Raw genomic sequence first — 26,932 nt, 5'->3', positions numbered from 1 at the left:
TTTTCATTAGTGTTTTTAGATTTCATACATTTTTATGGTTTATTTTGTTTATGTGTCATTGATCAGGTTGTATGACACACAACTAATCTGACCTCACATAAAACCACGAATAAGCAATACAGAACCAGCCACCAATAACTAGTATCTAATATTAGAGAGGTCAAATGTTTTTGATAAATTATTCAAACAATAAACTCTACATTTAAATATTTCATGAGCTCTAATATTTAACTCTAGTCCACTGTATAATAGCAGACAAAGGCTTTCAGATCTTCCATTTGGTGTGACTGAGTTCGTCATGGGCATGGGGTAATCATCAGAGAACACATGCACACGAGCAACAAGGCTGTGCTCTGACTTGCACTCCCAGGTAATTGGGCCCAGCAGGATGTTTGTGCACCAGGTGGGGCGGTGCAGGGGATTCAAATGACTACCCCCAGAGCCCCATGGGACCAGGTGAATCTGGGAAGCAAAGCAGCAACCAAACAAGCCAATTAACTGGCTGATTCCGCTTCCAACTCAAGACATCTGCCTTGCATTGATTATACAGTGGTTAAACCACAAACGAATTGTCAAACATTGTCAATCCCATGACCTCACTCAGATACTCCGGTACCTCCCTGCCTTTATACATAATACATAAAGAAGATCACCCAGAGACAGATGTCATGTCCCAGCTACAGGTGGAATGGGGGTTGTGGGAATGATGTAGCTACTGGTACACAGACAGACAGAGACAGACCCTGTGGAGATGGTGAGTTCAGCCCAGGGAGTCCTGTTACGACAGTGTAACCATGGGTACCAAGCCACACAAACACACTGCCCTGAAGGTACTGTACCTTTATCCCTGATGTTGTTTCATCATTCTCATGAAGACAAAGAAAGAATATGTCAGTGCATTTTACATTTGACCAACAACACATTTTATCTTTGTTATCCGATATGATTTAACCAAATATTGTATACAAGTGGAAGTAGTAGAAAGCCATGTTGACTGCCAAGACCATATAAGACTTCCTGTGCTGTATAGCTCATAAAAGTCACCGATTACATATAGTATAGTGTACACAGTATGCTGTGCCTGCCAGCTGGGAGAAATTGGGGCACAGCCAGGGAGACTGCGTGAAAAAGCAAAAATGTATTCCCATGTACAGTATACTGTACCAGTCTATAGAGCAAGTTACAGTAGGCCTACATATCACCAAGGGTTACACATAGAGATCCTAGTATTCTAATTCCTAATTCTATGGGGTTACATTACAGTGATATCATTAGGCTTCTGGAGTTGGGTGGGGAATAATATTTATTTGCGGCATTTTCATTCAATATCGTATCTATTTCTTTCAACATAGTTTGCCTATAATTGTCATATTACTGTATAGGATTGTCTTGAGAATGGAGAGAAGAAGATAGAGGGTATGTGAGTAAATGCACAAAGGCTGACATAGTGACAATATCAAAAAAGAAAAGGGGAGAGGTGGGTTTCAGGAAGATGGACTAAGAGAGGCAGGGGTTGGGGGAAGATTGAGATGAACAGATGTAGCCCTAGTTGTCCAGGTGGCCATCTTTGACTTTGTGCTCAACTTCATGTAGGCAAAAGCTCAAAGTAAACTGGGGTATAGGCTAAATAACAATCTATCCTGAAGATGACCGTTATGTCAGTCCAGATACAGTATTTATTTACTAGTCTATGATTTATGATTTACTCTCAGTGCATCAAAGGCACACTCAAAGGTACACTCATCCATGACATGCCATTTCCATTGCTATTCATACAGCCGTAACTGGAAACAAGGAACACCTATGTGAGAATGCGGTTCATTGACTACAGTTCAGCATTCAACACTATTGTTCCCTCCAAGCTTGACACCAAGCTCAGGGCCCTGGGTCTGAAAACCACCCTCTGCAACTGGATCCTGGACTTTCTGATAGGCAGTCGACAGGCTGTGAGGATTGGCAACAACACCTCCTCCACACTGACTCTTAAAAGGCTCTGCATAGTCAATCCGGAGTCTGAAGTGGCCGTACAGCATTTACTGCGATGCAGCCTCCGCAGACGTCGGGGCTTTCATACTTCTTGCGCTTAGCGGAGCAGAACAGAGCTGTTGTGAAGGAAGTTGTCAAGGAAGTGAGTTTGTATTTATACAGGACCTACCATCCCCACCTACCATCAACCAATCATGTCAATGCGGAGCTATACGGAGTGCTCCGCATTGTTTAAAAAAATTGAGAGGAGCACGGTGATGCGGAACGGAGCTTGATTTGGCCTCTGCATGCCTCCAGAGGCTCAGCAATTGTGTCACACCCTCCATACCAAGCCTCCGACCACATTTCGGATCAAGCATAAATTGTCTTTAACAAAGGGGCCACCCAGGGTTGTGTCCTCAGCCCTCTCCCTATTCACCCACGGCTGTGTGGCTTTGCACGACACCAACTCCATCATCAAGTTTGCTCTCGACGCCACGGTTGTAGGCCTGATAATCAACAATGACGCATCAGCCTATAGGGAGGAGGTAAGTGAACTGGCATTGTGGTGTCATGACAACAACCTCTCCCTCAACGCCAGCAGAACAAAGGAGTTGATTGTTGATTTCAGGAAGCAGAGGATGGAACACGCCCCAATCCACATCAACAAGACTGCAGTAGAGAGAGTCCTCGGCGTCCACATCACCGAGGACTTTTCATGGACCCACAACACCACTACTCTTTTACAGAGGGCACAGCAGCATCTCTACTTCCTAAGGCAGCTGAAGAAATTTGGCATGCCGCCCTGGGTCCCCTCCAAATACTATCGCTGAACCATCGAGAGCGTCCTGTCCGGTTGAATCACGGCCTGGTATGTGAAATGCTTCATCCAAAACCGCAAGGCCGTCCATCGGGTGGTGAAGATGGCCCAGTACATCACTGGGACCGTGCTCCCACCCATCCAAGACATCTACTCAAAAAAGTCCCTGAGGAAGCCACACAGCATCATCAAGGAACCCACACCCCAGCCACAGGTTGTTCACTCCCTTACAGTCGGACAGACGGTATCGGAGCATGAGGTCTGATACCAACAGGCTCAGAGACAGTTTCTATCCACAAGCCATTAGACTGCTGAACACTTGAACTGGATTGACCACCTGCTCTGATTCTCTGCACCATAGCACACATGCACTCACTCATGCACACACACACACACACACACACACACACACACACACACACACACACACACACACACACACACACATCACAACTGCTGCTACCAGACTCTTATTATACTGCTCAATTTATACACTTGCCCCCCATCCCCCCTTCCCCAATACACATGTAACACAGGAGGTTGGTGGCACCTTAATCAGGGAGGAAGGGCTCGTAATAATGGCTTGAGCGGAATTAGTGGGAATGGTATCAATATGTTAAACACATGGTTTCCACATGTTTGATGCCATTCCATTAGCTCCGTTCCAGCCATTATTATGATCCGCCCTCCCCTCAACAGTCTCCACTGACTTGTAAATATCGGACTATAAATAAATATATATATATATGTTTATATAAACATTGTTAAAATCTGTTGTTCTGCCCCTGAACAAGGCAGTTAACCAACTGTTCCACGGCCGTCATTGAAAATAAGAATTTGTTATTAACTGACTAACCTAGTTAAATAAAGGTCAAATAAAAATAATGTTTAAAAATTGTTCCTTTCTGTATTATATTTATGCTAAAATGTTTATTCTATTCTAATGCCATTTACTTTATGTTCGTATCCTTATCTTTTCGTATTTTCTATTGTTGTTGCATTGTCGAGAAGGAACCTTCAAGTAAGCATTTCGTTGAACGATGTATGCCATGCTTATCCCATACATACGACTTCAATAAAACTTTGAATTTGAAACTATAGGCCCTACTCCTAAGCTTTCATGTTGATGATTCCAGAGAAGAAGAGCAAAACACGGAGAAGGTTGAAACTGTAGGCCCTACTCCTAAGCCATAGGGGCGGTGTGGAGCTTTCTTGTTGATGATTCCAGAGAAGAAGAGCAAAACATGGAGAAGGTTGAAACTGTAGGCCCTACTCCTAAGCTATAGGGGCGGTGTGGAGCTTTCTTGTTGATGATTCCAGAGAAGAAGAGCAAAACACGGAACAGGTTTACAAGCACAAAGTCACTATATCACTAAAATGTGCTATTTGGTCTTAATTTAAGGTTATGGTTAGTCATAAGGTTAGCAGTGCAGTTAAGGTTAGGGTTAAGGTTATCTTTAAAATCCCATTTTACGAAGAGAAGTTGTAGAAATGGGCGGGGTTTATAACTTTGTGGCTGTGGTAACTGGTGACGATCCCAGAGAAAAGGAGCAAGCGGAAATCTCTTCGCCACGCCTCTCAGAACTTCGCACTGAACTCGCCGGCATCTCGAGAAAGACTGCTCTTCCCGTCACCTTGACCTCTATTTTAATTACAAAGGTAAGTGACTACCCACATTCATCTGTTTTATGAGAAAACGTAGTGTTTTCACAATATTCAAACTGTTTTGAAGACACAGCTTTGAGTTGTTCCCGTTGAGGTATAAAATAAGGTTATTCGTTTCCGCTAGCCAGCCCATCCACTATCATGTTGATTCATCCTCTGTTTTCAAACAGTGCAATCCGCACTTTCGCACGTTTACTTTTGAGTAACTTTAGTTAGATTCCTAGCTCATTTGGCTACGCAACATTTTTAGTCCAGTGACTGTGTTAAAAATGATGTAGCCATCTGTAGCGCATTTTCCTGTAATGTGACGATACAATTCATCTTCATCGCAGTGATGTTGTGAGTAACCTTTTCATTCATACCGTGCATTCTCAACCCACGTACGCGACTTTTTGCACACCAACTCCACGTTCAAGGGACGTTCCATTGGGAGGATTTATAGGGGATCTCATGTCAATCGGATCATTTGAGATGCTAAGAAAAAACGTACACAATGTCATCCACAACGCCAAGAGTAGATGGCTTGCAACGTTCAGAACGATAAATTATTGGTTTGACTTTCAAGACGTCGTCTATTGACATCCAGTAGTCCTCCTAGCCTTGGCCTAAAGGTACCTTACCAATGCTGCAGTCCAGTGTCTTGTGATTTATCAGATGGACAGTAGCTAATCGAATTAGGCAGCCAACCTACTGCTAGCACGACTAAGCTTTAAAACCGCCAGGAAGGACACCATTTTTGGGAGGGGGACTCTTAGGTGAATTGTATTTGTATTTTTAACCATCACTGACAGGTTGTACTGGACTTGATAGGTTATTTGTATTCAGCAGTCAAAACATGGCCTCTGATATGGAAAGGCCATTTGGGGCAGTGTTCATTGCCTTGACCTAAGGTCAGATGGTTTCTGAAAAACGTCAGTACCTCAAATTACTGATAAACTGAAAGAAACATGCTGATTCACATTTTTAGGCTCAGTAGAGAGTTTGCACAATGGACATTGGTATCATGTTTTATAGGACTAAGAACTCGTGTCATGGTGAGACTATCTGGTAGTCTTAAAAAAAAAAATGTTTTATTACTTTTCTCCTCCAAAGGTCGAGCACCATGTCCATCCTGAAGATTCATGCCCGGGAGATCTTTGATTCCCGTGGCAACCCCACTGTGGAGGTGGACCTTTACACTGACAAAGGTAAACGTTGCTATCGGCCTAACATTATGTTAAGTGGTCCTCTGTAGCTCAGTTGGTAGAGCATGGCTCTTGCCATGCCAGTATAAAACATTCACTGCGTGCATACATTTTAAGTCGCTTTGGATAAGTGTCTGCTAAATGGCATATAAAATCTGAAAATAGCTTAAGCCTAGCTTACCCAGGTAAACACTAGCTTACAAAGAACTCGCAAGTAAAAGCATTCACTTGATGATATTAAAACCAGGTTCGGGCCTTTTACCTTTTATTGGACAGGACAAACCCGTTTTCACGACTTCTGGTATATCATCAAAATAACTTAATCACAGCATGTTTTTGGACTCATTCAGCAGTTTTATCTGATTTAATTAGAATACTATTGGAAGTTAATGTTGAAAGTAAAATGTTTATTCCTTAAACATAAGTTGTAAATGATTCTGTCGCTGTTTCCTATTGACAAGAACTTTTGATAAATTGCTTGATGTCAAAACACAGTTTCTGAAGTGTCCAACTCAATATGCAGAAACAGTTTATGATACCTTTGTGTGTGGACACCCCTTCAAATGACTGGATTTGGCTAATTCAGCCACACCTGTTGCTGACAGGTGTATAAAATCGAGCACACTGCCATGCAATCTCCATAGGGAAACATTGGCAGTAGAATGGCCTTACTGAAAAGCTCAGTGACCTTCAACGTGGCACCATCATAGGATGCCATCTTTTTAACAAGTCGGTCAAATTTCTGCCCTGCTAGAGCTGCTCCAGTCAACTGTAAGTGCTGTTATTGTGAAGTGGAAACGTCTAGGAGCAACAGCGGCTCAGCCATGAAGTGGTAGGCCACACAAGCTCACAGAACGGGACCACTGAGTGCTGAAGCTACACTCACTACCAAGTTCCAAACTGCCTCTAGAAGCAACGTCAGCAAAATAATTGTTCGTCGGGAGCTCCATGAAATGGGTTTCTGTGGCTGAGCAACTGCACAAAAGCCTAAGATCACTATGCCAAGTGTCGACTGGAGTGGTGTAAAGTTCGCCGCCATTGGACTCTGGAGCAGTGGAAGCACGTTCTCTGGAGTGATGAATCACGCTTCACCATCTAGTTGTCCGATGGACAAATCTGATTTTGGCGATGTCATGAGAACGCTACCTGCCCAACTGCATAGTGCCAACTAAAGTTTGGAGGAGGAATAGGCTTCTGGGGCTGTTTTTCATGATTCGGGCTAGGCCCCATAGTTCCAGTGAAGGGAAATCTTAACGCTACACCATACAATGACATTCTAGATGATTCTGTGCCTTCAACTTTGACAACAGTGCAGAATGCGAGGTCCATACAGAAATGGTTTGTCAATCGGTGTGGAAGAACTTGACTGGCCTGCATCGAGCCCTGACATCAACCCCATCGAACACCTTTAGGATGAATTGGACCACCGACTGCGAGCCAGGCCTAATCGCCCAACATCAGTGCCCGACCTCACTAATGCTCTTACTAGTATTTTTAATAAAAATTGTCGCCACCTTAAACTGCATATGCACCTAAAACCCTTTTTTGACAAGTGGTAAATAAATCGCTTGTATCGATTAGGGGGGCAACAGGTTGTATGCGCTGGTGAAACTAACCCTACTGAAAAACTGCAGGATCCTGAGAATAATATGTATATCACTGGTTAGAGGGCAACTTGGAGAAGACAGCCAGCTACATTTTGGATTGTTGCAATTAAAAAAAAAAAATAATAATGATAATTCACGTGGGTCGCCAACGCAAAAAGGTAAACACAACACTATTTTGTTAATCACTCGTTGATATCACATCGAAATTGTCGGGGAAAATGTTTCGGTTGTGTACACTGTTTAAACTAACATTGTTCGAAGGCCACACTAATTATGAGTATTTTTATCACTGGTTACAAGAGAATTTGCTTAAGACGGTGGTCAATTTTGTAATGTCGGGTGGAGATTCTGGGAGGCTGCCGAAACGGGGATGAAACGAATCAGTTGCTTTGTTATCTAACGAAAAAAAATCACAACCCGACATAGGATATCAACACTGACAAGGTTGGCTGTTTAAGTGATAGTTTGACTTTCAAATCTGTGTTGTGAGGCCAATGACCATTTTTATAAAGGGAGACCGTCCTGAAATCTCTGTCCCATTTTGAGTTTGAAAATGACTGCAGTTCTAAATCCTGCGCCCCCGCTCATCCCAGTGCCTATGACAAAATCAATATACTTTTATTTGTTTTATTTTTATACAAACATCACCAATCTGATGTAAAAAGGATGTGTAATTCCTCCTCGAATTTGATTTGGTCAACATGAGTTTGTGTAATTTTAGTAACGCATAACGTTCACATCAAGGAAAGTTGCGTAATATTAAATATGGCTTAGTTTAGGATGATAGTAAAATGAAGCAAACGCTAAGATTGTAAAAAAATATATATATTTAAAAAAATCACATACACTGAGTGTACAAAACAGTAGGAACAACTTCCTAATATTGAATTGCACCCCCTTTTTGCCTTCAACAGCCTCAATTCGTCAGAGCATGGACTGTCAAGTGTTCCGCAGGGATGTTGGCCAATGTTGACTCCAATGCTTCCCACTGTTGTGTCAAGTTGGCTGGATGTCCTTTGGGGTGGTGGACAATTCTTGATACACACTGGAAACTGTTGAGTGTGAAACCCAGCAGCGTTGCAGTTCTTAACCCACTCAAACCAGTGCGCTTGGCACCTACCACAATACCCCATTCAAAGAAACTTAAATATTTTGTCTTGCCCATTCACCCTCTGAATGGGACATGTACACAATCATGTCTCACAAGTTAAAGGCTTTTTAAGCTGTCTCCTCCCCTTTATCCCCACTGATTTTGAAATGGATTTAACAGTTGACATTAATAAGGGATCATAGCTTTCACCTTGTCAGTCTGTCATGGAACGAGCATGATACTCAATGTTTTGTACAGTCAGTGTATGTTTCTCACTAGATTATACATTTAGAGTTTTAAAAATGCTGTTATGCACAATTTAACCAGGTGCTCTAGAAGTAGTGACTGTGCAGCAGCCTGTTCATTCACCCTCCCTACCTTTTTTTTATTCAAATTTGACAGTGAGTTCAAGAGTTCCTCCTATAGGTGATTGCCCTACTTTTCATGAGTCAGTATTTTCTATCTCTATCACTGTTCTCCATCTCCCAGGTCTGTTCAGAGCAGCTGTACCCAGTGGTGCCTCCACTGGTATTTATGAAGCCCTGGAGCTCAGAGACAACGACAAGTCACGCTACCTTGGGAAAGGTGTGTATCTGGGGTTAAAATAGTGTAACTTCATTATACTTTATGATGGCAGTCTCTTCCAGGGAGGTCTCTATAACTTGCAATCTTCAGTCTTCCTTCCTTTTTTATACTCTTCCTCTGTCAGGTCTAAAAAAGCCTGTTAAATTGGTGAGTTTGCTCCAATTATGTATGTGTAAACCCTGGATTATCGATGCTATATATTGGCCAATGAGTCTTTAAAGCCACAGGCTGCCATATTGGTTCTCTTCAGAAGGAGAATGAGTGGAATTCTACAGTATTTCAATAAAATGTTTTAATGACAAAATTACATGTATTTGTTGTAGTTGGGACTTTAGGATTAGTAAAAAAAAAAAGGATAATTTCACTTGTTTCGTTCACATAATATAATTTTAAAGTATACATTAATTAAACCTGCAGTGGTATTCTATGTTTTTTGGCCGGGGCCCCCTTTTTTATTTATTTATTAATCTTTTTTAATTCCACCAGAATTTCTGATGACCCAATCCCAAATATGTCACAATCTTAAAATCGATACACTTAGATTTTTTCACAAAACAAGTAACCTTAAATTAATTACATTTTAATCTCTTATCATAAAGAAAAGAAGCCTATACATTTAATTTAAAATGCTCTTTCTCAAAAACATTTGTATATGGTCCCATAATTGTACAATCTGTGCTCTTCATTTTTTTGCCCCCCCCCCCCCCCAAAAAAAATGTAAAACACTTGTTTTTTTTAAGGGTGGGGGCAGTTGAAGAACACAACTTTGAATATCACTGCCTTAAGGTGTCTGTCGTAGAATATACTTGGCAAAAACGAATGTAGACGTTTGTATTGCTTTTTTTTTTTTATACAATTGGGGAAGAGTACCAAAACAGTGCCCTCTGTCAGTCATACAGGGTTTATACATATTGAAGATTTGCTAGACAAATCAACATTCATATGCATCGACATACTGGAGAACTACGGAGTAGTGATCACTTATGCATGTTTTTTTTTTTTACAAATTAGCTTCATTGTTTATCCAAGGCATCTTTCCTGTCTTGTGTGATGTATGTTCTTGATGACTTTGGAAATGAAAAGCAGACTGATCTGTTGTCTCAACTACTGTACTCATCCTTGTGCATGAAGTCATCCTTGTGCATGAAGTCAACACTTTGTCACAGTAATGGTTGTATGATTCACCAAGCTTGATAACAAGGAAGCTAAAAAAAACTTATTTGATTATTAGTGCTCTGATTGTTTTGAGGACCATTTTGTTTGCGTCTGAAAAAGCATACTGGATTGTTGATTGAATTGCTTGTTTCCAAATCCCCCATCTGTCTCCATGTTTCTTAGTCAGTAATGTTTCCTTGGCCTTTCAGGTGTTTCACAAGCAGTGGACCACATTAACTCTACACTTGCACCTGCACTCGTTGGGCAGGTAGGAACATAATATTTTTAAAGTTGATGTTATTCCGGCAATGACATGGAATGTTGTCTTGATGTTTCCCACCCTGGTAAAGATAAGCAGGCCTAGTGTTCACTCCACTTCCACATACTCCTAGTTAATGCAGGCCTAGTTCCTCAGTGTGCAATGTGCCAAACACTCATTTTATTTCTTCATCTCAGGAGGTGTCTGTGGTTGAGCAGGAGAAAATCGATCAGATCATGCTTGACATGGATGGCACTGAGAACAAGTGTAAGTTGTTTCAGATTAGAATACATCAGAGGAGTATTGTTTATATTGTCTTATGTTTTGCCTAGTTTAGTTGAATGCACTGACTAAGCCACTCTGAATGAGGGCGTAAGCTGAATGACTAAATATTTGCCCCATATGAAAGTGTATCTTATCTATTTCACTTATTTATTTTTCATGTTTTTGACACATCAGCCAAGTTTGGTGCCAATGCCATCCTGGGTATTTCCCTTGCGGTGTGTAAGGCTGGTGCAGCTGAGAAAGGCGTCCCCCTGTACCGTCACATCGCTGACCTCGCTGGGAACCCAGAGGTCATACTGCCCGTACCGGTGAGCACAGGGCATATTTTACTGTTATTTAATATCAAAGTGCACTCACAAATGCCGCCTTCAGTGGTGTAAAAATACTTTAAAGTACTACTTAAGTAGTTTTTTGGGGTATCTGTGGGGCAGCAGGTAGCCTAGTGGTTAGTGTTGGGCCAGTAACCGAAAGGTTGCTGGATCAAATCCCCGAGCTGACAAGGTAAAAAAAAAATATAATAATAATCTGTCACTCTACCTCTGAACAAGGCAGTTAACCCACTGTTTCCCGGTAGGCTGTCATTGTAAATAAGAATTTGTTCTGAACTCACTTGCCTAGTTAAATAAAGGTTACAATTAAAACATCTGTACTTTATATTTTTGACAACTTTTACTCCAATTCCCAAAGAAAATAATGTACTTTTTACTCCTTACATTTTTCCTGACACCCAAAAGTACTCGTTACATTTTGAATGCTTAGCAGGACAGGAAAATCGTCTAATTCATGCACTTATCAAGAAAACATCCCTGGTCTACCCTACTGCCTCTGATCTAGCAGACTCACTAAACACATGCTTCGTTTGTAAATTATGTCTGAGTGTTGGACTGTGCCCCTGGCTAGCTGTTTAAAAAAAAAACGATCTATATCAAGTCATTTGCTTAATATAAGAAATGTTTAATGATTTATACTTTTTCTTTTGATACTTAAGTACATTTCAAACCAAATACTTTTAGACTATTACTCAAGTTGTATTTACTGGGTGAGTCATTTTCTTTTAAGGGATCTTTACTTTTACTCAAGTATGAAAATTGGGTACTTTTTCCACCACTGCCTGTCTTACAGCTTGTTGTGTAGTTACATTTCTCCACCTAGGTATTTTTGTCAAAAGATCTTAAGGAACTGATTAATAAAATAATTAGATATTATGTAATGAAATGTCATTTTAATAAATTGTGGATTTCTGATTTCCCAGGCCTTCAACGTGATCAACGGTGGATCTCACGCGGGCAACAAGCTGGCCATGCAGGAATTCATGATCCTGCCGGTGGGTGCCAGCACCTTCAAGGAGGCCATGCGCATCGGGGCTGAGGTCTACCACAACCTGAAGAACGTCATCAAGAAGAAGTACGGGCAGGACGCCACCAATGTGGGAGATGAGGGGGGCTTCGCTCCCAACATCCTGGAGAACAAGGAAGGTACGAGAACAACGGGATCAGAGGGTTTTATTTTCAGCCCAAAAAACTATATTGTGATACTTGATTGGATTCAGCTCTTTACATTAAGGGAAAAACTCACCTCATTCACCCCATGATCACAAGGTGCTGCCAATATCTAATTAACCATATTTTAACAAATGTACATCTCTGCTTAATTTTCCATAGCTCTGGAGCTGATCAAAGAGGCTATCAGCAAAGCAGGATACACAGAAGAGGTTGTGATCGGCATGGATGTGGCAGCCTCTGAGTTCTACAGGGATGGGAAATACGACTTAGACTTCAAGTCCCCTGATGACCCAGAGCGTTACATCACTCCTGATGAGCTGGCTGACCTCTACAAGAGCTTCTGCAAGGATTACCCAGGTGTGTGTGTCCTGTCCTCTTTTGTTGACCTATTAGTCATTCCTTGATAATTGTTTTAAACCTATGTAATGTTGTCTCTGGCTGGATCAGCTTTATTTATACTTTTTTATTTTATTTTTTATTCTCACAATTCAATCATTGTACGCTATAATTGAGATGGGCACTGTGTTGAATATTATGGTTCAAATACCTATTGTAGGACTGCTCTGAGCTGGCAATTGAAATTAAAGTTACACACAAAGTTATCAATTGTCCTTTTCTATGGTTGTCTACTCTGTAAATTACAGGACCGTGACTTTCCTCTCTGTATGTGATCACTTACAATCAATGTCCCCTCTTTGACAGTGGTATCCATTGAGGACCCCTTTGACCAGGATGACTGGGAGGCGTGGTCCAACTTCACCGGCAGCACTGAGATCCAAGTGGTGGGTGATGACCTCACAGTGACCAACCCCAAACGCATCACCAAGGCCGTGGAGGACAAGGCCTGCAACTGCCTGCTGCTGAAGGTCAATCAGATCGGCTCTGTGACCGAGTCTCTGGCCGCGTAAGTTTCAACCTCCCTTTACTCCATAATCACTTCTACAAGAGGAACTCCAGCCTCTTTTTATTTTTTATTTTATGCCTTTTCTGAGATTTGAGTTGCTGTAATTACACTATAAATATGCATTACAATCATGATCTATTCATGAAACTGTCAACAAACCGAGATGCGTCTCATGAGGCAAGTCAAACAGCCTGACAGTTGCAAGTCTAACGTGAGCCTTACATTTTATTTAATTTTCCAACTGTGTGAAAACGTCTACCTAATGACTCCTCTCTTCCCACTGTCCAGGTGCAAGATGGCTCAGTCCAGTGGCTGGGGAGTGATGGTCAGCCATCGCTCTGGGGAGACAGAGGACACCTTCATTGCTGATCTGGTGGTGGGCCTATGCACTGGACAGGTAAGGGGCTTCCCAAAGGAAATACTGTTGGTATTCAACTGTATATGACAGTTGAAATACCAATTTGTATTATATAGTCATATTACTGTATTTTAGTTACGGTCTTCATTATTGCTGTTTAAGTAATGTTGCCTCTGTCCATGTCCAGATTAAGACCGGGGCTCCTTGCCGCTCTGAGCGTCTGGCCAAGTACAACCAGATTCTCAGGTGAGGGTTCATGTCCTTTACAGCCTAATCAATGTTGTGACGCTTGTCATTTTTGTTCTGCTACAAAGGCTTTCTTGTTGAGCATGGTTTTCACATATGGCATCATAACAATTTGTATTATTGAATATTGCTTTGTAGTGTTAAACTTTATCCCCCGTTCATTCTCAGAATTGAAGAGGAATTGGGAGACAAGGCAGTCTTTGCTGGGAAGAACTTCAGGAACCCCCTGGCTTAACTGAGTGCAATGGGAACATACTCATGGGCATATACATGCACACACACACACAACGGTTTAGCAAGCATTCTAATGATTACTTACAAATGCTAAAGAAGCTTACTGATACTCTTTCAGATTTTGGTTTACATGCACATAACGAGGTAGCTAGAAAGACTCATTCAAAGTTCCAGTCCAATACCATAGGTTATTACATACATTCCGCTGCCCTAGATTAACAAGTTACCTGTGAGTTGCAATGAATGTCTTCCAATATAGAGCAAAATAATTATATCCATGAGTAATCAATGTAATGGATTGTGAAATTGCAAAAGCTGCAGCCTAGCTGTAGATGCAGTGAATAAACCCCTTTTTTTGAAACTGAGCCACTTGCAATTCTTTGGTCATTTATTCTCAGCAGGATGTGTAAATGTTTGATTGTCAAGCATATCATAATAACAGTGTGATGGGTGAATGGAAATCTTGAATTTAGTTATAGCTAAATGTTTTTTGTACGGACCGTTTTCATTTAACCTAGTCAGTTTTCTCGCTTTCTACAATCTTCCTGGAATTCTGAATGATATTTTATACGTTTGATCCTCTGTATTTTTTTTTTTTTTTCCGTCGTTGCTCGAAAGGGGAACGGCTCTGTGGACATCAAGTGGATGATCCTATTAGGGACCGCGGCACATGCTCAGTTATGTCTACAGAGAAAGGAACTTTGAAGGCTGCGTGTGGGGGCTGAGGTCATTGCACAGCTTAGTGGTAGGAAAAAAATCGACTCCTCGTAGCCTCCATTTTGAGTAGTAGCTATGAAATAGAGGAATTGCATAGTTTGTATCGACCACTACGCTGGCAGTGTCAACATAAAAACGACACAAGCCTCCGACATGGACGACTTGTTCAGTCCGAGAAGGTATTCGAGTTGCCTCGTTAAATGTATATGTTTTTGGACGCGAACATCTTGTATTGTAATGTTTACATTGCCATTTTTATGACATCCTTGGGAATTGCAATTGTCGCGATGGTGTTAGCCTAATCTATGTAAAGCTAACAAGCTAGCTACCGCACGGAGAAAATATCATTACATTAGCTAACGTTAGTGAATTTTGGACTTTAGTGGCATACCGGTATGTGTCAAATCAACTGTGACAGAGTTGCTGTGGTTTCTGTCGATTTTTCTGCTCCCTGTAAAGATGGCTAGCTAGCTACACATTGGAAAAGAGTATGTAGCTAGGTTATATCAATACTCCATTTTGCGAGACTTGTCGTGCCACGTAAATAGACGCGTTGACGACATGAGGTTGATTATTTTAAATAAAAAAATATGCGTTATACGCTCGAGGGCAATAAATGCTTGTTGACAATTTGTAAAAAGATGTCAATGTGTGATTGATATGTTTGCAAGGGCCTCGAGACGAGTCTCGTTTATGTAATGCTTGGAGGCGGGAACGTAATAGCCGCACTCAGATTGGCTCTTACTGATGTATGGGCGGGATTAAAGGAAAGCACTGCCCAATTGAAATGCAATTTTAAGACGGTAATATTCTGATATTTAGGGATTAAAATATTGCCACTACTCATAGCCTGTTTGCCTTGTGATTTGTGTTAAATATGCATAATCACTGTTGCATATAAACAACACATGCATTAGTATGTCATAAAAAGGGAGGTATCTAGCAGTAGACCTAGTTCTCTTTCTGTTTTAGAACAGAACATGAATTGTATAGCAATCAACATTTAAAATCCAATACAACTTTATTATCCATATGTTACAGCAGACAACAGAAATTTGATTGCACACAGTTGAGAAGAGCATGGGGTCAAGCTGCAGTGTAGCACCCCTGGATGAAGAGCATGTTGTGGGGTTAAGGGCCCAACCATAGGGGATTGTTGTTAAACTGTGAACCCAGCAGCTCTCCAGTTGCCAGATCAAATCCGCCCTTTATTTCCAGTGCCCTCCCGGGATTCAAACCAGCTAATGCGCCAACTCCTTAGCCGCTGGGCTACCTACCGGCCTTACACTGTTTACTTGATTAGTAATACAGTTGATGAAATTGTGTCAAGTTGACTTGATGCAACAACAACAAAAATACTTGTGTTTCTTGCATTGTCCCAAAAAATATTTATCTTGGTTCCTTTCTGTTCATATTGTCAGTTGCAAATATTATACAATAAAGGCTAGTTAATGTAATGAAATCTATAATAACGTAATTATATAACAATGTAATGCTATATGTAACTTGTTATAACTGAATTATCCCTATTTCCAGGAGCCTGAACAGCACGCAGGGGGAGATCAGAGTGGGATCAAGTCATCAGGTAATAGTCCAACAACCCCCTGTAGGCAGGATGTCACTCTGTCTAGTCTGTATTGCCCATACGAGACCTTAGCAGTACCGCTATGTCTTTGACAATCTCTGTTGCAAAATCTGTGAGCTACTTGATTCATACAGTGTGTCATCATCTCACGGTCATAACCTGTCATAGATTTGCCCGTATTTGTGAATTACATGGCGCAAAAGTCATATCATTGTAATAAACTGTCTGTGATGGTGAGACTAACATGGTACCTGTCTGTATTATTTGTGTGTATGCAGGCCAAGCTCCCTGAGCTGCAACCACGCCCTGTGTTTGGTGTGCAGACCCAGACAGAGAATGAAGAGTTGGTGTGGATGCCAGGGGTCAATGATTGTGACCTCCTCATGTACCTCAGAGCTGCCAGGTTAGTGTCAACTCAGCAGCACTCAATTTTGCCTGGTCCCAGATCTGTTTGTGCTGTATATCCAACTCTTGTGGTTTTTGGCTATACAGCACAAATGGGTCTGGGACCAGGCTACACTCATACTGTATCTCTTGTGTGATGAATGGTGCATACGATTCCTGGCAGATTTAAAGACTGATGGGATGCATTCAAAACCTTGGTGTCTGTCAGCGTTGCATAACACTGGTGGTGAGAGGGATGTGCATTACTATGGTCATTAAGTTGTGTGCAGAAAGAACATAATTGTTTCAGATTGGTGAGCATATCAAGCAAGTGTGACTGCTGCTGGTTTTTAGTTGTCATTTAGTCTAAAGACTTGTCCTATCAGAGTTCTTCGAGCTAGCCTGTCAGGTCATTATTGTTAAAGATAATGTCATTTTAAAACACTTCTATAGGGGTCTGTAGTGTACAATGCTTTTATGCTTGTCATCCTGACTGACTGCACAGCCCTCCTAATTTATTTATATTCCCTGCCTCTTCCTGATTGAAGGAGCATGGCAGCGTTTGCAGGGATGTGTGATGGAGGATCCACAGAGGATGGTTGTTTGGCTGCCTCTCGTGACGATACCACACTCAACGCTTTAAACATGGTCAGCAGGATAACTTTGCTGCATCTAAATGGGAATATGAAATGGAACAATAACATAATTGAATTTTCACCTGTTTTAATTCAATTTTTCTCCTTTTCCTTTTTAAATGTAATTTGTTGTTTTTCTGAAAAAAATGGTAGAGAAAACATTTCTATAGAAAAAAATGTCCAGTGTACAATTGTGTGAACAATATATTGTTTTACGAATAAGATCTGTAACCCTTCTCAGAAGCTCTGTGTTCCTTTGTCTCCCTCTACAGTTACACGCCAGCCGCTACGACGCGGCTAAAGCTCTGCAGCGCCTAGTGAAGAAACCTGTGCCCAAACTTATTGAGAAATGTTGGTCAGAAGATGATGTGGTAAGGCAGCGTGCACCATGCTTACTTCGGGTGCAAAGACAATGTTTAACTTTAGACACTATGGACCCGATTTAGAGTTGAGATGAGCGTTGCAACTCAGGCTTTTGCATAAATCATTCCTTGATGTCAGCGCAGATATTTGAGTTAAGCGCTCAAATTTCAAGACAGAATATGGCCCTATGTGCTGTTAGGGCTGCTCTGTGGTTGCATCGGGTTACTCCAAGCAACATTGCTATGCATGTTCAATATGAATTATGGCCATTGTGTAACATAGACAACAGTGCAACATTACGAAACACGTTTACACTGCATGGTATATTGCACAAGACAAATGATATCATAAGGTGAATGCACCAATTTGTAAGTCGCTCTGGATAAGAGCGTCTGCTAAATGACGTAAATGTTTTGGAACTATGTTGACTTTGTTTTGCTTCCACATCAATCTTTTTACAATCAACAGAAGCGGTTTATCAAAGGTTTGAGACAGTACGGTAAACATTTCTTCAGGATTCGCAAAGAGCTGCTGCCCAACAAGAAAACGGTAAATGAAAACACCTGGTGTAGTAAATTTTACTATCATACTGCCACTCATGTCTGTCTAGACATAACGGACAGATATAACTGGACATAACTATACACACAATCAACAGACCTAACTGCAATCTGTGCCCCTCCTCAAAATCATGCGTGTTGTGTTGTTGGCAGGGTGAGTTGATCACATTCTACTACCACTGGAAAAAGACGCCCGAGGCTGCAGGCACCCGGCCCTACCGTCAGCACCGTAGACAGCCATCATCACGCAAGGCCAAGACTCGCGCCGCCCTTGCCACTGTGAATACCCCCTCCCGGGCCCAATCATGTGAGTGCCGGGAATGATCAACTCCCCTAAGATTTAGACTAACGGCCTGCCATAAAATCAGCGATCTTCTAGTCCAGTAACTGTAGATAACACAATAAGATCGGAATGAATAGGAGTGGGTATAGTCTTTAATCTGATATAGTCTTTAATCTGATCTCTTCTCTCTCCGATCTCTTCTCTCTCCTGCAGTGGACGTGAGTTCGGCCAGTGAGGATGATCTGGACAGTGAAGACAGCGAGCAGGGCACCTGTGGACACTGTGCTACTACCAGTGAGTACAGCTGAACTCTCTCCATTTCTCTCCAGAGAACACAACAATGTTATTCCCCCATTGATTCTATTAGCTTGCATTGATGTCATGTATCGTACTTGCTCCACCAGCCACCAGTGCTCAGGTCAATGGGTTCTGATGCATTGTGTGTCTGTGTACTATGTAGCTGCCAAATCCAATTTCTCCTTTCGGGATCAATACCGTTGATTAAATTAAACTCCATCCCACAAAAACAGGCAAAAATGTATACTAAAAGGGCATTATCATAATTTCCACAATTTCACAGTATTATTCCAACCTCATAGTGTGGAAATTTATGTATACATACATACATACACACACACACACACACACAGGAAATTCCCTTTTTTGACTGCACTGGGTCTTCATTTCAGCCTCTAAGGACTGGCAGCACGGCGGCAGAGATAACATCCTCTTGTGTACGACCTGTCGGACCTTCTACAACAAACATGGCCGCCTGCCGCCCGGCCCCAAGCCTGCTGACCCTCCCTTCATGTTCAAACCTGTCAAAGAGGAAGAGGAGGGCAACGGGAAGCACGGCATGAGGACGCGACGCAGCAGAGCACCGGTAAGGCTGAGAAACTCCCATCTTAGCCCCATCTAGTGGATACCTCCCCTGCCACCCTCACTCATTTGTCTCAGTCAGTACCGTCCAGATCTTTGTCTATTGTTGTTATAATCATTCTCTCTTTCAATACTTACTCCAAGTTGTATCTCTCTCCAGTTGTCTTCACTAAGAAGTGGCCACAAGAGGCGGACCGGCTCTCCTACCAGTGAAGACCAGCAGTCCAGTAGCCATCCGTCTCCTGCACCCAGTGGAGCTAGCTCCACCTCCAACACATCCAGAAGCTCCTGCTCAGACAAGACTGACTCCACAAAGAAGCCTGGCAAGGTACATGTTCTTTTGTTTTAAGTCAGGGATATAGATTTGTATTCACTGTAATGGCGCATTTGTCAATTGAAAGTACACTACATATCTTAAGAAATGTCTACTTGTATATCTGCTATTCAGACCAGAGCTTCCTCTTCGTCCGAAGACTTTTGACTGTGTACATCGTAGAACTGAATTGAATAACCGAATTCTATTCCTTCCATCCAACAGAAGATCAAGGAAGAGGTGCCTCTACCAAAGAGTACTAAACGTTCTAGGGAGAGTGCAGCCCAGGACCCAGAGGAGCCTGAGAGAACAGCAACTAAAAGGACGAAAACACAGCAGGTGAGACATAGACTAAAACGGTAGCGAGGCAATGACAGCGAACAGGATCAAGATCAGTGAGAAGCAAAATGTACAAAACCAGTTCCCAGAAACGCTTTTGTTTCCTCATTATTCTTCAGTTAATGTCTTCCTTATCTTCCTGAGTTACATTGTTGGGTGTGCCTGGAACGATCCAGTGCCTCTTTTCGTGTAACATTAACATGATGAGAACTCCCCTCATCGACAATTCTAACCGTGTGTCATTCCTCTCAGGGTGAACAGGTGGAGTGCCGGTCAGAGGGCGATGGAGAGGCTGAGGCAGAGGGGGGGGAGGTGGAGGAGGAGTGCTGCTCAGACAGCCGCAGTGCCCAGGACGACGGCAGCAGCGACACCAAAGACATCGACCAGGACAACCGCTCCTCCTCCCCCAGCATCCCCAGCCCTCACCAGGGCAACGAGGGCAACGAGAGCGACTCCGACTCCTCTGCCCAGCAGCCCCAGGGTGCCCACCAGGCGGCAGTAGAGACCATCAGTGCCCCTGCTGCTGTAACACAGACCGCACCGACGGTTCCTCCAGTGCAGGCTGCAGTCTCGACCACATTCCTGCCCCCCCAGGGCACCTCTCCCTCTGCAGAGCCTGGCCAGGTACAGGCCCAGGCACCCCCCTCCTCAGAGCCCCCCCAGCCTGCTCAGGCTGGTCAGTCAGCTGGCTATGAGTCAGGCCCACCACACAGCCAACCCCCACCCCACTCCTCTCACCCCATCTCTGGCCCATCACCCCTCCCTCCACCACTGGGACAGGCCCTTCATCCTCCATCTCCTGTGTTCCAGGGTCCTCTTCCTCCACCTGGATCTCTTCCTCCCACCCTACCCCTGCATGGTGCTCCCCCCCAGGGCCCCCGCCCCCAGCGACCCCCTCCTCACATACCCAGGGATCCTCCTTTATCCCAGGCGATCCCCCTTACATCTGGGCCCCAAATCAAACCACCCCCAACCACACCCATCCCACCATCGCACAAGCAGCAGCCACCGCACCTCTCCTCTGCTCCCCCTTTCCCCCAGATGCCGTCCAACCTGCCCCCACCACCAGCACTGAAGCCCCTCAACTCCCTGCCCAACCAGCACCCTCCCGGTGCCCCTCCACCCCCCCTCCAGCTCATGCCCCAGTCCCTGCCCATGCAGCAGGGACTCTCACCCCAGCCTCCCGTGCTCACTCAGCTGCAGAACCTCTCTGGCAGAGGCAGTCACTCCCACTCCACCCTGCCCTCCTCTGGCCCCTCGGCCTTGCACCCTGTCCCGTCTGCCTCTGCTCCCTCTAACATGGGTCCAGTCCCTGGTCTCCAGCCCTCCTTCTCATCCATGCCCCTGCGCCCCTCGCCCGGAAACCCTATTGGCATGGGAGGGTCACATGTCCAGATTAAAGAAGAGCCATTGGATGAGTGTGAGCCTGAGAGCCCGCCCCCTCCACCCAGAAGTCCCTCGCCAGAACCTTCGGTTGTCGACATCGCCAGCCACGCCAGCCAATCAGCACGGTACTTACTGCATGACAACTCATGACGGTCCTATAGAATAGGTTTCCTTTACAGATTTAATTGTGGCCATATTGTTGACCTTCTTGTGGTGTTGTGTTTCTTGATGTACAACAGATGTTGTTCATCTGAGTTTGCTACATTCTCAAACATAATGTTGTGTGATTTTAAAATATGCTGTTTTGATACACGTCCATTGTTTTTCTTTTCAGGTTTATCAAACACCTGGACCGTGGCTACAACTCGTGTTCCAGAACAGACCTGTTCTTCACCCCTCTGGCCTCATCCAAGCTGGCCAAGAAGAGAGAGGAGGCTGTGGAGAGATCCAAGAGAGAGAATGAACACAACGCCCGAGAGAGGGAGAGGGAGAAGGACAGGGAGAGAGAGCGGGAGAGGGAACGAGAGAGGCAGGAAGAGAAAAATGCTGTGAGTTATATGCTGTGGTCTTCCCTCTATTCCTTGTTTGTTTTCTTTGACATAAATAAATGGTGGCCCATTCAGAAGGGAAACCCAAGTGTGGTGGCATCAGCGAATATTGCACAAGTTGGATTCGCACTCTTATTTACATGCGGTCTATTTAAGTCGACCAGTTCTACGCATGCTTCCTCAATGTCAGGCGCACGCATGCGCTGGTGTCTCTTGCTGCCGTGCTGGTGTCTCTTGCTGCCGTGCTGCTATTACTCGCTATGCTTGCTGTTTTCTGATCCTCCCCCAAGCCTCCGCCTGTCTGATTTCTGTGTTTGTTCTTCCAAGGGATTTGATGGAGCATATTGTGCTCACTGCTCTGGCACTGAGCTACATGAAGGAGCAGAGCCTATCGTTTCCTTTCTGAAACTGACATGTCTTACCATCTCCTATCTCAGCAATGATATTATTACATAGTACAACAACGTAATCAGTTATTGATGCCTGTAGGGCTCTATACATTGTTTTCTCGAAAATTTTAACCACCTAAATGTTCCCTCTTCCAGAGAGCGTCCAGCTCGTCCCACGACAGCCGTATGAGTGATGTCCAGATGATCGGCCAGGTCCACATGCGTTCCTCCTTCGAGCAGCCCCCCACCAGCGTGGCGGCCGTCCCCCCTTACATCGGCCCCGACACCCCGGCCCTGCGCACCCTTAGTGAGTACGCCCGACCCCACGTCATGTCCCCCACCAACCGCAACCACCCCTTCTTCGTGTCCCTGTCCCCCGGGGACCCCCTGCTGGCCTACCACATGCCCGGCCTGTACGCCGCCGACCCCAGCATGCGAGAGAGGGAGCTCCGCAACCTCCGGGAGAGGGAGCTCCGCGAGAGGATGAAGCCCGGCTTTGAGGTCAAACCCCCGGAGATGGAGACCATGCATCCATCAGCCAACCCCATGGAGCACTTTGCCCGACATGGAGCCCTGGCCCTGCCTCACATCGCTGGGCCGCCCCACCACCCCTTTGGCCACTTCCATCCGGCCATGCAGAACCACCTGGAGAGGGAGAGACAGGCGCTGGCCCTGGCCGGGCCCCAGATGCGTCCGGAGCTGAGCTACGCTGAGCGGCTGACTGCCGAGAGGCTCCACGCAGAGAGGATGGCGTCTGTGGCGAACGACCCGGCCGCCAGGCTGCAGATGCTGAATGTGACGCCGCATCACCACCAGCACTCCCACATCCACTCACACCTGCACCTGCACCAGCAGGACCCACTCAACCAAGGTGAGGGTAAGGACACGTGTATGTTTTTGTTTCATCTTCAGGATATGTGTGTACATATGTGTGCTGCATATTCACAAATCGATTATTGTTTTACTTGTCTTCTAAAACAATGAAATCTGATAAATAAATAAAAAAGCACAGAATTAAGTGGTAATAGTTGTTCCACATCTATGGTGAGTGAAGCTTAAGCACCAAGCTCTGCTACATGGTAGCTATCTTCATTTAAAAACAAATATTCATTGTTATTTAATGTTGTTTGGTAGTCTTATTTGTTGTTGAGAGAGGATGCTTCTCAATATTACTGTTGTCAGTTGGTATGCGTGTATTGCTCATTCCCCCCCCGCCCTATGTTAACTGATGTGTGTGACATGTTTTAATTGATATACTGTTTGTTCTCCTGCTTCATTAGATGATGTGTGTTACTGTCACCCAGGTAATGGCCCCCACCCTCTGGATCCCCTGGCTCCAGGGCCCCGCCTGGCCCGCTTCCCCTTCCCCGGAGGCCCCATCCCCAACCCTCTGCTCAACGACCTGCCCCACGACCATGACATGCTGCGACACCCACTGTTTGGTGAGAAACCTCAACCTTCACTGTTTTATATGGGAACGCACACATTCAGTTCACTGTATTTAGTCTATATTTCTGTGTTATTGTGAGTTGACTGAGACTCACTCTGAGGTTTTGTGTCCCTTGATCAACAGCCTATGCCGCTGTTGCAGGAGCAGGGTACCCCCGTGAGCTTCAGGGCCCCATCCCACAGATGTCTGCAGCCCACCAGCTCCAGGCCATGCATGCCCAGTCGGCAGAGCTGCAGAGGCTGGCCATGGAGCAGCAGTGGCTGCATGGACACCATCACCTACAACATGGGGGGCCTCTGCCTGGGCAGGAGGATTACTACAGGTGAGGTGATTACCACCTCAAAAAACAACCAACAACAATAGTTTACCTGAACCACAGCGCTTTCATTTATGCATTTATTGAGAAGTCTTAAATCACTAGACCAAAGTAGGATCTTGGTTTATTGATGAGCTATTGCACTGACATTTAATATTGTATTGTTGTTGTTTTCCTCCGCAGCCGCCTGAAGAAAGAAGGTGACAAGCCATCGTGAGACACCTGGCGGTGTGAGTCACCATGAAAATACATAGAGATAGCAATGCTGTGTACTTTTGACATACATTATGCGACAACTAATCTTAGTGTATCCTTTTCTATAAGTCTAAATGTAATTGAGAATTAACAATCTTTGGATCTGTATGCTTGTTTCTTGCTCAGCACTTAAAGGGATAGTTTACCCCCAAATCATCCAAGTTTGTGAGACTTTTTCATATTTCAATAATGGTCTGGCTATAAAAGTAGAAGATTAGCGTAGTCTCTATTCCATGCCATTTGTTGTCTACCACTTAATATGGATTTTGTCGATTCTAGAGTTCTAATGCAATATATAGCGAGTGCGGAATATGGCTCACCTTTTTTGGAGTTATGAAAACATCTGACAAACTTTGATTTTGGGGGGGTGAACTATCATTTTAATTTCTAAACAATCTGAATGATCTCCTTGTACAGAATGACATTTAATATTAGATGTTTGGATGATTGACTGTAATAACCTTGCATGACTGTTTCCCTTTCGATTTTCATCAGAACTTAGAGTAGCGTTGTTAATTTGTGTTTAGACAACTAAAAAGCATAGTAGATTAATTTTATTCTATATCTGCTAAATATTTGTCTAAACCCTAAAGTTTTATATATTTCAAGATAAGTTTTCACAATTTAACCTAAGCTCTGACACACACAGTACATTTTTGAGATTGTAAATAATATATGTTCAATATTCTATATTAATAACTATTATTATTAATATGAGGTGTGAATTCTTGACTTGCAAGCTGGCACAATAAAGTTAAATTATTTAGATATACACACAGTATATATAGCGTTATAAAGTAAAGTGGGTTAGCACAGGAAATTATAAATTGGAGTATCACTATTGTCACCCCTGACAGAAAACGGTGTTTAGAACAGTGGATCCGGATAGTAATATTGTGTTGGTTAGACGAAACAGAAAAAGCATTATAACCTTGGCATCCCTACCATGGACAAATCCTGTTTTAATATTTATGTGAAATAATAATAATATGGAAAAACAAAATGTATGCATTGCATATTTATTTGAATAAATAATTCTGCAATAACATGATAACATTTGTTCAATGTATGTCTTCTGTATGTATGGTTGCTTAGGATATAACTTTTGGGGCAATTGTTCTGGTAACAGCATTTGGCCAATAGGGGGCAGTCCTCACCCTTCCTCATTGAAGCTGTGCTGTTTCAGTAGGATCACTGTACACTCTGTGGCCATTTCAAATCCCAACACACTGAGTGTATGGTAATGTAGACCCTACATCCAGACTTGTGCAATTATATGGAAATGAAGTGGAGACTGAGAGGAAGAGATGCACAGTGGTACATTTAATTGCTAAACAATGATAAATAGCTTCTTGAAGTTATTTCATCAACTTACACACACAGCACCATATTATTATAGAGGTTCATGAAACTTTTCTAAGGTGAAAAGTGCTAGTGTTTGATATTCATTTCAAATTTCTCAAATATTGCAGATACCATTTGGCCTTTCTTTCCACTGCCGAGAAAACAAATCAGAGCCTTGCATAGACCATGTTAATATTGGCATTTTATAATCATGCTGAAGTACATTCAGTTACTTTAATAGGTGCACAATGTGATATAATATGTTGTGTACACAACAGAGCCCTTGGTGGAAATGTAATTGATATCTGAGATGGTAATTTGCAACAGCTGAATGATTTGCTTGGACTGACAATCATTTAGATCATTTATTACACAGCAACCAACCACACGTTATCAAATTGTATCAATTCTTTCATTTAGACATACTTAAAACTCTTCCTCCAATTCTTTTTCTTCCCTCAACGTAACGCTTTGGAAGGACATTCTGTCATGACATGTATAATACACTATACGTACGCTGACCATGTACAATACACTATACGTATGTTGACCATGTCCAATAAACTACGTACGCTGACCATGTACAATACACTATACGTATGTTGACCATGTACAATAAACTACGTACGCTGACCATGTACAATACACTATACGTATGTTGACCATGTACAATAAACTACGTACGCTGACCATGTACAATACACTATACGTATGTTGACCATGTACAATAAACTACGTACGCTGACCATGTACAATACACTATACGTATGTTGACCATGTACAATAAACTACGTACGCTGACCATGTACAATACACTATACGTATGTTGACCATGTCCAATAAACTACGTACGCTGACCATGTACAATACACTATACGTATGTTGACCATGTACAATAAACTACGTACGCTGACCATGTACAATACACTATACGTATGTTGACCATGTACAATAAACTACGTACGCTGACCATGTACAATACACTATACGTATGTTGACCATGTACAATAAACTACGTACGCTGACCATGTACAATACACTATACGTATGTTGACCATGTACAATAAACTACGTACGCTGACCATGTACAATAAACTATACGTATGTTGACCATGTACAATAAACTATACGTACGTTGACCATGTACAATACACTATACGTATGTTGACCATGTACAATAAACTACGTACGCTGACCATGTACAATACACTATACGTATGTTGACCATGTACAATAAACTACGTACGCTGACCATGTACAATACACTATACGTATGTTGACCATGTACAATAAACTACGTACGCTGACCATGTACAATAAACTATAT

General features: G+C 43.1%; 2 protein-coding genes across 6 annotated transcripts; both read left to right on the top strand.

The window, feature by feature from the left end:
- Positions 1-4,340: 4,340 nt before the first annotated feature.
- Positions 4,341-14,224, top strand: eno1b (enolase 1b, (alpha)). The gene is made up of 12 exons (XM_029775806.1): positions 4,341-4,444; positions 5,543-5,637; positions 8,821-8,916; positions 10,281-10,339; positions 10,528-10,597; positions 10,790-10,923; positions 11,868-12,090; positions 12,277-12,474; positions 12,820-13,021; positions 13,310-13,418; positions 13,567-13,625; positions 13,794-14,224. Exons 2-12 carry the CDS (start codon positions 5,553-5,555, stop codon positions 13,858-13,860), a joined length of 1,302 nt encoding a protein of 433 aa, XP_029631666.1. The 5' UTR covers positions 4,341-4,444; positions 5,543-5,552; the 3' UTR covers positions 13,861-14,224.
- A 347-nt stretch (positions 14,225-14,571) lies between these two features.
- Positions 14,572-25,312, top strand: rereb (arginine-glutamic acid dipeptide (RE) repeats b). 5 transcript variants are annotated; one of them, XM_029775803.1, is made up of 17 exons: positions 14,572-14,755; positions 16,113-16,161; positions 16,440-16,564; positions 17,094-17,193; positions 17,453-17,551; positions 18,012-18,092; positions 18,257-18,410; positions 18,600-18,680; positions 19,076-19,269; positions 19,426-19,593; positions 19,804-19,917; positions 20,170-21,428; positions 21,638-21,851; positions 22,397-23,111; positions 23,545-23,682; positions 23,814-24,012; positions 24,190-25,312. In XM_029775803.1, exons 1-17 carry the CDS (start codon positions 14,730-14,732, stop codon positions 24,221-24,223), a joined length of 3,750 nt encoding a protein of 1,249 aa, XP_029631663.1. In that variant the 5' UTR covers positions 14,572-14,729; the 3' UTR covers positions 24,224-25,312. The 5 variants fall into 5 exon arrangements, with proteins under 5 accessions (XP_029631663.1, XP_029631661.1, XP_029631662.1 ...); XM_029775801.1 differs by having other exon boundaries at positions 23,521-23,682; XM_029775802.1 differs by having other exon boundaries at positions 22,397-23,117.
- Positions 25,313-26,932: the final 1,620 nt, after the last annotated feature.

Source organism: Salmo trutta, chromosome 14, assembly GCF_901001165.1.
Source record: "Salmo trutta chromosome 14, fSalTru1.1, whole genome shotgun sequence".
In the NCBI taxonomy this organism is placed as follows: Eukaryota; Metazoa; Chordata; class Actinopteri; order Salmoniformes; family Salmonidae; genus Salmo; species Salmo trutta.
The sequence above is the reverse complement of the archived record's forward strand: the minus strand, read 5'-3'. Positions and strand labels throughout refer to the sequence as shown.